At 53.9% G+C, this 11,627-nt stretch overlaps 1 protein-coding gene across 1 annotated transcript; it reads left to right on the forward strand.

The window, feature by feature from the left end:
- The first annotated feature begins 1,233 nt into the window (after positions 1-1,233).
- Positions 1,234-3,455, forward strand: SPPL2C (signal peptide peptidase like 2C). The gene has a single exon (XM_028157586.2). It carries the CDS (start codon positions 1,279-1,281, stop codon positions 3,349-3,351), a length of 2,073 nt encoding a protein of 690 aa, XP_028013387.2. The 5' UTR covers positions 1,234-1,278; the 3' UTR covers positions 3,352-3,455.
- The last annotated feature ends 8,172 nt before the right edge of the window (positions 3,456-11,627 follow it).

Genomic DNA, 11,627 nt, shown 5'->3' on the forward strand with positions numbered 1-11,627 from the left:
CACTCGCGCATACCATGCGCATTTCCCTGGCATCACTGTCTATACCAGAATCCAGAAGCAGCGGCTGAGAACAGACAAGGCTCCTGTCCTCACAGATCTCAACCAGCAGGAGATGGAAAATAAACAAGGAAACCCATAAACAAGCACAAACCTAGGACTGTGATACGTGCTTTGAAGACAGTACATCCCGAGTTGTGATCATGACATGCTAAGAAGCGGGGCTATTTTCTCCTGGCGTTGGTGGTGGGAGATGTCACTGGGGTTCAGGCCTGAAGGACACACACAAGCAGCAGGTGAGGCTTTGGGGCAGAGAGCTTCTGGCCCTGCAGCGTTCAGGGAGCCTCAGGTTCACCCACCCACAACACAGGGGTGTTCAGGTGAGTGTTAAGCTAACGTAACAGAGACCACAAGAAGGCAATGGCTTCAGGAAGACAATGGATCACCGTCCACAGTGAGCACCCCATGCCACTGCTCCATGCGGACATCCGGGACCCAGTTCCTTCCACCCCATCCCTTAGGACAATGTCCTCTTCTCCACAGTCAATGACCCACACGTGTCCATGACTGCCCTTGAGAGAGGGAAAGAGATGGACAAGGAGCCCACAGAGCCCTCTGAAGGGTTCACATTATTTCTGCTCAATTCCATTGGCAAGAGATGGCCATGTGGCCATTCCTAAGTCCAAGGGGGCTGGCAAAAAAATTCTGGTCACTCACCGGTAGAAAGGGGCATATATTTGAAGGCCAGCTCACAGCCTCTAGTAATACCTCAATACAATGAGGATAGATCAAGTATCTGGCACTTTGTGGGAGCTCAACAAAAGTGCACAGTATTATGGAGGTCAGGGCCTCAGAAACTCTCTGATCCAATGTCCTCATTTCTTTGCAGCTAAAGAAACAGGGGCAGAGGAGAGGCACCTGCCGGGGTCACCCAGCGGGTAAGGGGCTAATGTTGGTCCCGAATCCTGTCTGGGATCCTCAACCCCAGCCTCCCACATGTGATTTCACATTACCTGGCTCAGCCCCACCTGGGGTTGGGCAGAAAGCAGGGACCCAAATGACCCCTCTACCCAGAGGTGGTTTGGGGGGACAGGACCTGAGAGGGACCCTGTTTTCTGCAGCGGTGTCCTAGATCCCAGGGGCACAGCTTTATGACTGGGTAGGTGTGGCCCTGGTTTCTGGGATGGGAGGCCACACTGCTCTGTGACAGAGGGCCACACCCACCCCCTGGGAGAGGGAGCTGGGCTGTGAGCAGCTGTCAGGTTGGGCTGGCTGAGGAGGATGGCGTGCCTGGGTTTCCTTCTCCTCCTCCTCCTCCTTCTCGCCAGCACAGTGGCCCAGGGAGAGTATGGCGTGGTCCACGTGGTGTCACAGAACTGGAGCAAGGACTACTGTGTGCTGTTCAACTCGGATTATGTCACCTTGCCCCGGGACCTGCGCCACGCCCCACTCCTGCCCCTGTATGATGGCACCTCGGCACCCTGGTGCCCTGGCGAGGACTCCTCCCACCAAGCCCAGCCCAGCTCCCCCAGCCAGCGGCCCCTCCACCGGACCACCGCCATGGTCATGAGGGGCAACTGCAGCTTCTACGCTAAGGGCTGGCTGGCTCAGGGCCGAGGCGCCCACGGGCTGCTCATCGTGAGCCGGGCCAGTGGACAGCAGTGCGCAGACACCACCCTGGCGTCCCAGGACCCCCACAAGCCCCTGCCAGACCTCACCATCCCGGTGGCCTTGCTCCGATACTCTGACATGCTGGACATCCTCGGCCACACCCACGGGGGCGCCATGGCCCGAGTGGCCTTGTACGCGCCTCCAGAGCCCATCCTCGACTACAACATAGTGGTCATCTTCATCCTGGCCTTGGGCACCGTGGCCATGGGTGGCTACTGGGCCGGCCTGACCGAGGCCGATCGGCTGCAGCGGCGCCGGGCCCGAGGAGGAGGGGGGCCCGAGGGGCACAATCAGCAGGAAGCAGTGGCAGCCCAGGGGAGGCAAGAGGAAGACGACGAGGACACACCTGTGGACTTCACACCAGCCATGACGGGAGCAGTGGTCGCCATGTCCTGCTCCATCATGCTGCTCCTCTACTTCTTCTACGACTCCTTCGTCTACGTCATGATTGCCATCTTCGGCCTGGGCGCGGGCACCGGCCTCTACGGCTGCATGGCCCCCCTGCTGCACTACCTGCCCCTGCAGCGATACCAGTGGCCCCTGCCTGGCCGCCGGGCCTGTCTGCGGCTGCCCCTGCTGCTGCTGGCCGGCCTGTGCGCGGGGGTGACCGGCCTCTGGGTGGCCTACCGCAACGAGGACCGCTGGGCTTGGCTCCTGCAGGATGCGCTGGGCATAGCCTACTGCCTTTTCGTCCTGCAGCGCGTGCGGCTGCCCAAACTCAAGAACTGTACCTTCTTCCTGCTGGCCCTGCTGGCCTTCGACGTCTTCTTTGTCTTCATCACGCCCCTCTTCACCAGGACCGGCGAGAGCATCATGGTGGAGGTAGCCTCAGGCCCGGCAGATTCCTTGAGCCACGAGCGGCTGCCCATGGTGCTCAAAGTGCCCCAGCTGAGCTCCTCGGCCCTGGCCCTGTGTGACCAGCACTTCACCATCCTCGGCTTCGGTGACATCGTGGTCCCAGGCTTCCTGGTTGCCTATTGCCATCGCTTTGATGTGCAAATGCACTCACGCCAGGTCTACTTCATGGCCTGCACCGTGGCCTACGCCGTGGGTCTGCTGGTCACGTTTGCTGCCATGGTCCTCACGCAGATGGGCCAGCCTGCCCTGCTCTACCTGGTGTCCAGCACCCTGCTCACCAGCCTGGCCGTGGCCACCTGCCGCCAAGAGCTCATCCTCTTCTGGACTGGCCAGGGCAAGGTCAAGACACCCACCCAGCCCATGGCAGGGCTCTGTGGCGCTCATCCAGATGGCTCCAAGCAGAAGCAGGAGGACACGGCAAACGTCCACACGGCCAGGGAGCCTGAGGGGGCCACCAACCTTTTGGCAGGGGACTTAGACAGCAACCTCAGGGAGGACACAGCCAGGATTGTCACCACATCTGAGGACGAAGCCACCAGTCTGGTTGGCTGCAGTGACAGCTCCGAGGGCTGGAGTGATGCCAACCTGGACTCTGATGAGCTGCCACTTGCCTCCCCCAGGTCCTCGGAGGAGCTGATGCCGCTGATGCCACTGATGCCATCACCCTCAGAGATGGGCCACGCACACACCCATGCCCATGCCCAGGCCCAGGCCCAGGCTCAGGCTCAGGCCCAGGTCCAGGCCGCTGACCTGCCCTGGAGGAAGCTGCACAAAAGGAAGGGTTTTAAGGTAAAGAAGAGCATGTCGACTCAGGCTCCCTTGTGAACCAGGCCCTGGGACATATGCCTCCAGAAGGGTTGGCAGAATACCGCAAAGCAAAGACACACATGGCAAAAAGAAATCGGGGCATTAAAGATATTCCAGATCTATCTAGCAGAGCCTCTTTGTTTGTTAGGATGATGAGAAAGCAGCCATGGAATAAGTCCACGCAGGGCCCAGAGGGCCCTTAGGATAGGGCACCACCCCAAATCATGCAGAGGGGGAAACTGAGGCTCAGAGAGGGCACACGACTTACACAAAGTTACTCAGCTAGGTCAAGATATTCTCCTAGAGCTTTCCAGGCAGTGATTTCTTCTATCCCTGCCTCCCCAACACCCACCCCAAGTCGGAGCCGCAGCTCCTTAGCCTGGCAGGCCCCATCCTGTCCCTGCAGCCCATCCCAGCTTCATTGCCCATCTCTTCTTCATGCTCAAGTCCAACTGAACCATTACTATTCCTTGATCACACCATGTCCTCTCCCTCTCTTTTTGCACGTGCTGTTCCCTTTGGCTGGGATACCTTCCCATTCCAGACAAATTCCCCAAACCATCTCCCGGGCTCACTAAAACATTCCTTCAAGCATCAGCTCACATCCATCCTTTCTGGTAAACGACCCTGCTCAGTGCATCCTGGACAGCAGTACCATGGCCAGGTGTGTCTGCACATACACTGAGTGTGCACCTGCTGTGTGCATTGCTCTGTGGTGGGCACCCAGGGAGGCTGCTGTCCAGCTGGGGCATGGATAGGAAGTGGAAAACAGACAAGAAACAACCTGAGAATTGTCTTAAAGTGGAAGATAGAAGGGGTGGAGCTGGAGTGGAAGAATTGAGACCATGGCTCTATTTCCCATGCTTCCTTCATTGACTCTGGATAGTAGACAAGTCTCTTAACCCTCTGGGTCTCAATAGTCTCGTCTTCAAAATGGGACTTACAATGCCATGTCCACCTGAAGACAGGGGCATGGACAAGGTGATCTCTTGGGGACACACACGTACACACTCACACTGGGGCATTTATATACTGAACACGCCCACAGTTTTTTGGGCCATATGGTGTTTATATGTTGCTTCAGCAGAGTGCACAAACTCTGGATTGAAGGAAGGCTTCCTAGAGGAGGTTACTGCAGGTGAGAGAATCATAGGTTGTGGGCAGAGTGTGGTGCAGTGGTTAGGGTTCTAGAGCCAGTTGCCCACAGAAATTCCTGCTCTACTACTGACCTGTACTGTGTCACTGAGCAAATGGCTTAACCTCTCTGTGCCTCAGTTTCTTCATCTGTAAAATGGGATAATAATAGGATCCACCATAGGGTTTTGGTGAGGTTTGAATGTGTTGGTTTATGTAAGGTGATTGACACCATGCCTGCATGTAGGATGAGCTCTATGAATGTTAACTCTATTTATATTGTATCCCTTCATGAAAGCCTTTCAGAATCAAATCCTACAAGGCCTTCGAGTTCTGGCCCCGACTTCCTCCCCACTTCCCTCCACGCACGGTGTTCCTGCCCCTACCATCACTAGGGAATGGACAGCAGATCCCACCACATCTGTCTTCCCCCACAGGGCCCTCCCCAAGCTGGCTCCTCTCCCTGGAGCTTTGCCCTCCTTCCTCCTCCTCCAGAATTGGGCCTGGCCAGCCCTTTTCCTCCAGTCCCAGCTCAAATGCCCCTCCTGGGGGAGGCCTTCCATGATTATCCTTTCTGAACCAGCCCCCCAGCCTCAATCATGTTACTGCCCACACCCTGTTTGCCAGTTTTTTCATCTCCCCCATGAGGGCAGAGACCACTCTGTCTCATTCAGATGAGTAATTCCAGGACCTAGAATAAGGCCTGGCATGTAGTAGACACTCAATTTATGTTTGTTGGAGGAAGGAAGGAAGGAAGGAAGGAAGGAAGGAAGGAAGGAAGGAAGGAAGGAAGGACCCATCTTGAACCATAGGGGAAGAGGGGACACTGCGAGGTAAGATGCCCAGGCCACCTCCCTGAGTTCCTGCAGGGCCTAGTGAGTGTGGAGATGAGACTCTAAGGGGACTGGATGGGTACTGGGGGTGGGGAGTTATGGGGCTGGAGGGGGTTCAGCTAATGGGCATCTTTTAAAAAGCCCTACTTGCCCTAACTGGTTTGGCTCAGTGGATAGAGCATCGGCCTGTGGACTGGAAGGTCCCAGGTTCAATTCCGGTCAAGGGCATGTACCTTGGTTGCAGGCACATCCCCAGTAGGAGGTGTGCAGGAGGTGGCTGGTCGATGTTTCTCTCTCATCGATGTTTCTACCTCTCTATCCCTCTCCCTTCCTCTCTGTAAAAAAATCAATTAAATATATATATATTTATATATATATATATATATATATATATATTTATAATATATATATATATATATTTTAAAGCCCTACTTCCTGGTTCCCTTGGTACCTGAAGGCCTGGGCTGGACAAGGGCAGTGTGAGGAACCAGGGCCAGGACCCTGACGAAGGTGTTGACAGTCCCTCCTACTGGAGCCAGAGGCCATCTGGACTAGACAGAGGGACCTCCGCAGGCCCTGGCTCGTCCCCAGGCCAGGCAGCCTTCCCACTGCTGATTTGCGTCACTGGGCCTGCCAGGGATGGGCTACATCCCTCTCCCCCCCCGCCCCGCCGCCCCACGCCAGGCCCAAGGAGGCAGGCTGGACAGAGCCAAGGTCTGTACCCTCTTACTCCCAGACTGGGGGACAAGAGAGCTCCTCTCTCCCAGAAACTTGCAGTCAGGGTGGCTCTGAGGACGCTGGACTTGAGCTCCCTGCAGTGGGGCAGATGCCTGGCACCAAGGAGAGGATTCTCTGGGGGAAGCTCCAGCCCCGTCCACATCTGCACACGACAGACTAAGAAAAGGGCGAGTACAACTCTGTCCTTATTGCTTTACCCAATAGAGACTAACACTCAGAGAACATTTCCTCTACAAAATGGGGAGAGCAGCCTCAGGGGCTGAGCCTGGGCTCCCGAATGTGCATAGTCCCACCACCGCTGCTGCTGCTCTGTGATGACCCAGGGTCCCCTGCCCCAGCGTCATGCTCCTCTGAACTTCAGGCTCAGCCTCACTTTGCCAGTCCCCTTCCCAGGGACTGGACCAAACCCAGTGGTGTCCAGTCAGAGGTGCCCAGACTGGCAGCCCCCACCTGAATGCCAGAGGACCACAAGGTACTGCACATGAGTATGTACACCCATGTACATGCATGTAGACACATGCCCACATCCATACTGTATCCTCAGGCATACATACACATATACACATATGCACCTTCACATCCTGCACACACGTGTGTACACACGTGCACCCGAGCATATAGATACTGAACACTCCAATATATCTGTGCACATCCTACTACACACATGCACACACACACATACACCTGGGCTCTGACATATTCCGCTATTCTCTTCAGATCCTGCCTTCCCCTCCAGGCTATCCTGGGCCTGTGGGAGTGGGGGTGCTGATGCCTGGACTTCCTACCCCAGAGGGCAGGGTGGCCCTTTTCTGGAGAGGCGGACACTGAGACACAACATTCAGACCCCCTTTGAGGAGGGTGGCTGGCCAGCAGCCTCCTCCAGGGGCTGTCTCAGCTTTCCAGCCTAATTTGCTCTTCGGGGAGATGGGGGACATGGAGAGCCAGCTAATCATGAAGCAAGACAGCAGCACCAGGACCTGGCATCAGCCCGCAACTCCTCCTCTCACAGGCAGGCGTTGCGGAATGATGCCAGGTTGCCGGGCTGGCAGAGACGGTGGCAGGCCTGCATCCCAGCCTGATGGCTCCCCCTGCACTCACTGCTTCCTCCTTCTCTCCTTTTGCATTCTGGACTCATCTCAGTATCTGCTCCCTGAAGAGCCAAGCCTGTGACAGGTGAAACCTAAGATGGGGACGGGGGAGGAATAGTCTCCCAAGGCCATCCTAGGGGTCCAGGTGGCCCAGCCCCAGCTCTGAGGCTGTCTTTGCTCAGGCTGCCCAGTAATTATCTCTGTGGCTTTAATTTCAGCAAGAACCCCATGAACAGAATAGGCACAGGCTTGGTTTTTTTAGTTAATGAAGTATCTGGTAGTCTGGACTCCCCGGACAGTGAGACCAGCAAGGCCCCATGAGCTGTTCCAATCCACAAATGAGGAAAGGAAAGCCCAAGGAGGATCAGGACTTGCCCAACTTCACACAGCAACGAAACAGCAGAAACAGAACCACTCTGTGCTTCTGCCTCCCAGCCCAGCAGCTGGGTCAGCTCCTATCAACACCCCCTCCCCTCCACACACCCTGGCCTGCAAAACGTGTCTCCCCGGGACAACTCTGCATCTACCCACTCCTTTGCCTGGGCCCCTCAGCAGGGACAGCCCTCCATTCTCACTGAGTAGTTGTGTGTGTTGTTTGATAAGGAAAGTTGGTGATTCAGCATCAAGCATCTCCTCAGCTAGGCAAGGGGACACGGCTGGACTCTGAGCCACTGAGACCTGGGTTCAATGCCCTGTGTTGCTACTCACTGGACACTTTACAACTGAGGCCACCCCACTGTGCCTCAATATCCTTGCTGGTAAAAATGAGCTGCTAAGACCTCCCTGTGGGTTTGTGGTAAAGATCAAATGAGGTGAGGTATGTGCAGAAACAGCTAACATTTGCCAAGCACTAACAACCGTTAGTTATACCCGTTATCTCATGAAATGACGCCCAGAACGTGACAGCCCCCATACCCTTCCCAAATCAGCTTCCAGTTCCTCGGGGCTGAGCTCCCAGAGGTGGATTCATCCTCTTCCCTTGGTCTTCACCTCCCATGCCCACCGGGATGTGGTGCATAGGTGGGTGCCTGGTGGCTCGCCGGGGTCACCACCACCACAGAGTGGGGAAGAGGGGTCCCTCCGCAGTTTGACAAAAACAGGAAGGTTTTGTGCCTGTTTTTTTTCTTGGAATCCTGAAGTTTGAGAGCTCCTGTGCTGCCACCTGCTGGTCAGTACAATAAGAGCGGGCGAGCTCACACCCAGGAGCACTCCATTAGGGAACTTTGGAATAATTACAATGAGGGTGATATCGAAATCCTATCCTATATAATCCTATATAATAAAAGGATAATATGCAAATTGACTAAACGGGCGGACTGACCTGAACACCCGTGGCCTCTCCGCCCACCCTCCCCCCCCGTCCCCCCCCCCCGCCGGCTGGCCCTGCCCCTGAGCAGGCCACCCCCACCCCTATCAGGGGCGGGGCCGGCCTGCAAACCGCCCATGGCCCCTCGCCCCAGCAGGCCAGCCCCCCTGATGGCCCCCATCTGGCACAGGTCCCCACCAGGTGGGTGCGCAGGCCAGCTAGACCCCACCAGTGCACGAATTCGCAGAGTTCTGAAGCCTTACTGGCCTCAGGGTTAACCCTTTAGAAGCTAATTGTGAGAAGGTGGAGGTGTCCTGAGAGAATTTTGATATTTTATGAAATGCAGTAGCCCTAACAGGGCATCACTGAATGTCCTTAGTGTTGGAAGACAGTCCATGCCCTGACCTTATCCCATCCCAGAAAATCAGGCCACCAGGAATAAGGGTTTGCAGATCCCCAGCCCTTGGCCCATTGCTCAGAGGTGGGTTTCCCATATCGTCCACCCACCCCGAGTCCCTGGCCGTGTAGGTCCACAGATGCCCCTTCCCACACACAGCAGCCATTTTTTCATTTTGTTTGTGAACAAATCCCTGCCCACCACTGGTTTCCTTTCCAGGGCAAAGTTTCGCCACTGCCTTCATTTATTTTCAGAAGTAACGCTTCCTGTGACCTACCCTCTAGCCTCTAGGGCTCTTCCAGTCATGTAGGTCTGAGTCCAGGTTTCACGGCTCACTCCTGAGCCCACCTAGGATGATGGGAGCCCGGGAAGGGGGGCGGGAAAGAGAAACAGGCTGCTACTGGGAGAACCTTGGACTGAGAAAATCCTGAGAGCTGTTCTGAGAATGAAGAACATTCTTCCCCAGCTTCTTAAGGACTTGAATGGCAGAGAAGTTTGGGGGAGGGGTGGACAGTGTGTGAGGTCTGAGCCTCTAAAGACCATTTAGAACTTTCTGGAACTGATAACAAAGACCTTGCAGGATTTTGCAGAACTGAGGACAGAGAGGGAGAGCAGCCAGCCTGAGGTCACACAGCAGGCCAGTGACAAGGCCAAGGCAACCTAGAACCTGGAAACTAACCCGAGAATCCTTCATAAACAAGAGACCCTTTCTAGAATGCAAATGCTTGCCTTTAATGGGATTGTTTCATGAGGTCCCAATTTCCCACCACATATTTGATCTTAAAGTAGAGGCTGCTGGGTCTAGAGAAAAAAGGACTTCTCTGGGTAAAATCTTCCGCCTCTCGAAATCCATCCTATGCAAAGTCTCACCACTGCCTGCAGTTTCTGACCCAGACGATAAACTGAACTCAGGCAAGAGAGGCAGCCCTCCTGAGAATGCTTGCCCATCACAGCCCATGTTCTCTTCCAGGCCACCCTCCATTGGCTGCCGCCACGACAGTGTGAGCCAATGGTGGATCTGGTCTCGACCCACCTTGCTCAATCCTTAAAGCTAGTTTTTGATAAATTAAATAATGTCCCCTTAAAACATATCCACATCCTACACCCTGGAACCTGCAAATGTTACCTTATATGGAAGGGGGGCGGAAAAGGACTTTGAAGACGTGATGAAGTTAAAGATCTTGGGATGGGGAGATTATCCTGTATTATTCTAGTAAGTTCTAAATGTGATCACAAGGGTCCTTTAAGAGAGAGGCAGAAAGAAAGTGATTATGGAAGCAGAGATTGGAGTAGCCACAAGCCAAGGACTGCCAGCAGCTGCCCGAAGCTGGAAGAGGCAAAGAATGGATTCTCCTCTAGAGCCTCCAGCAAGAGCACTGGCCTGCTGGCCCCTTGATTTCAGCTCAGAGATACTGATTTCAGACTTCTGGCTTATGAACTCAGAGAGAATAAATGTCTATTGTTTTAAGCCACCCAGTTTGTGGTAATTTGTATATAGAAGCTAAAACAGGAAACTAAAACACAGATTAACAGACATCCCTGGTAGAGACGGACTGTGTGCCCAGCACTATGAATGGGAATTAAACACCTCACATCAGAGCAGATGAGACAGACACAGTGAAACTCCAGTCTGCTGTGTGTTCCTTCCTGCTGGGCAGAGCCAGTATTAGTCCAAGCAGATATAACTACATAAATTTAATACTGTCTTAGTGTATGTTTGGTCTGTTTCCCACAGCACTGTGAAAAATATATTTGGCTGGAAACTACATGTTTTAGAAGATTTCTGTAAGATCTAGTAATTTTACTTCTTGGAAACTAGGGATATGAAAAATCTTTAAAGGTGGTAATTTGTTTTGCTAAATTACTTTCCAAGTCATGTTTGTGTCCATTTATCCTCTGTGTATGCTGTAAAATATGGAAGCAACCATTGTACCACACCCTCACCAGCATCTTTGCCAATTTGATAGGGTAAAAAGCAGCATCTCATTCAATTTGCATGTTTCTGATTAATAATGAGGTTGACATTTTATTTCCACACATTGGTTTATTAATGGAATAGTCTCCACTCCAGGGCTTAGCATAATGTCCAACCAGTTACCATTTCCCGTCAATTCTACACCAGGAAAATCTCTTCCCATCTTTACAGACTTAGCTCAAGATGCCCCCTCTCACCTGGACCATTAGATCCCTCACTAAAGAAAAGAACACAACTACTCTTGTTCCTCCAAGCTGAAAGACCTCGATGCCTCCCTACTGCCTGTCAAAACAACCCCTGTGGCCCAGCCTGGTAGTTAAGGCTGTCCATGATCAGCCTCCCCTACCAGCCAACTCCACCTTTGACCAGCTCTGAGTGTGTAGTCTTCCACACATGCTCATCCTCACGCCACACCTCTGTTCCACTCAGGAAGGTGCTTCCTTCACCTTCCCCTAATTCCTGAGCACAGTGAACCCACCGGGATTCAGTCCTCACGCGCCAGCCCCATGGCAGGGCCCTGTCCAAGGTCCTGGAGATGAAGCGTAAACAGGGCATGGTTCCTGACTCAGAGGGTCTCACAGTACCTAGAGGGTGGAGGGGGGCACAGGTGTATTAATAAGGCCCCTTTGGCTTCAAAGAACAAGAACCTGCTCCAAGTACTCAAGCACAAAAAGGAGCTTATTGGAAAGAGATGGGATTTCTCAGAACACAAAGGCAAACAGCCCAGTTGGGGCTCATGGGAATTGGGAATTAGAAAGTTGTCAGAAAGCAAAGCCATCCGCTCTGCCTCTCCAGCCTGCATAGTCTCTGCCTCTGCTTCCTC

The sequence above is a fragment of the Eptesicus fuscus genome, chromosome 20, assembly GCF_027574615.1.
Source record: "Eptesicus fuscus isolate TK198812 chromosome 20, DD_ASM_mEF_20220401, whole genome shotgun sequence".
NCBI lineage: Eukaryota > Metazoa > Chordata > Mammalia > Chiroptera > Vespertilionidae > Eptesicus > Eptesicus fuscus.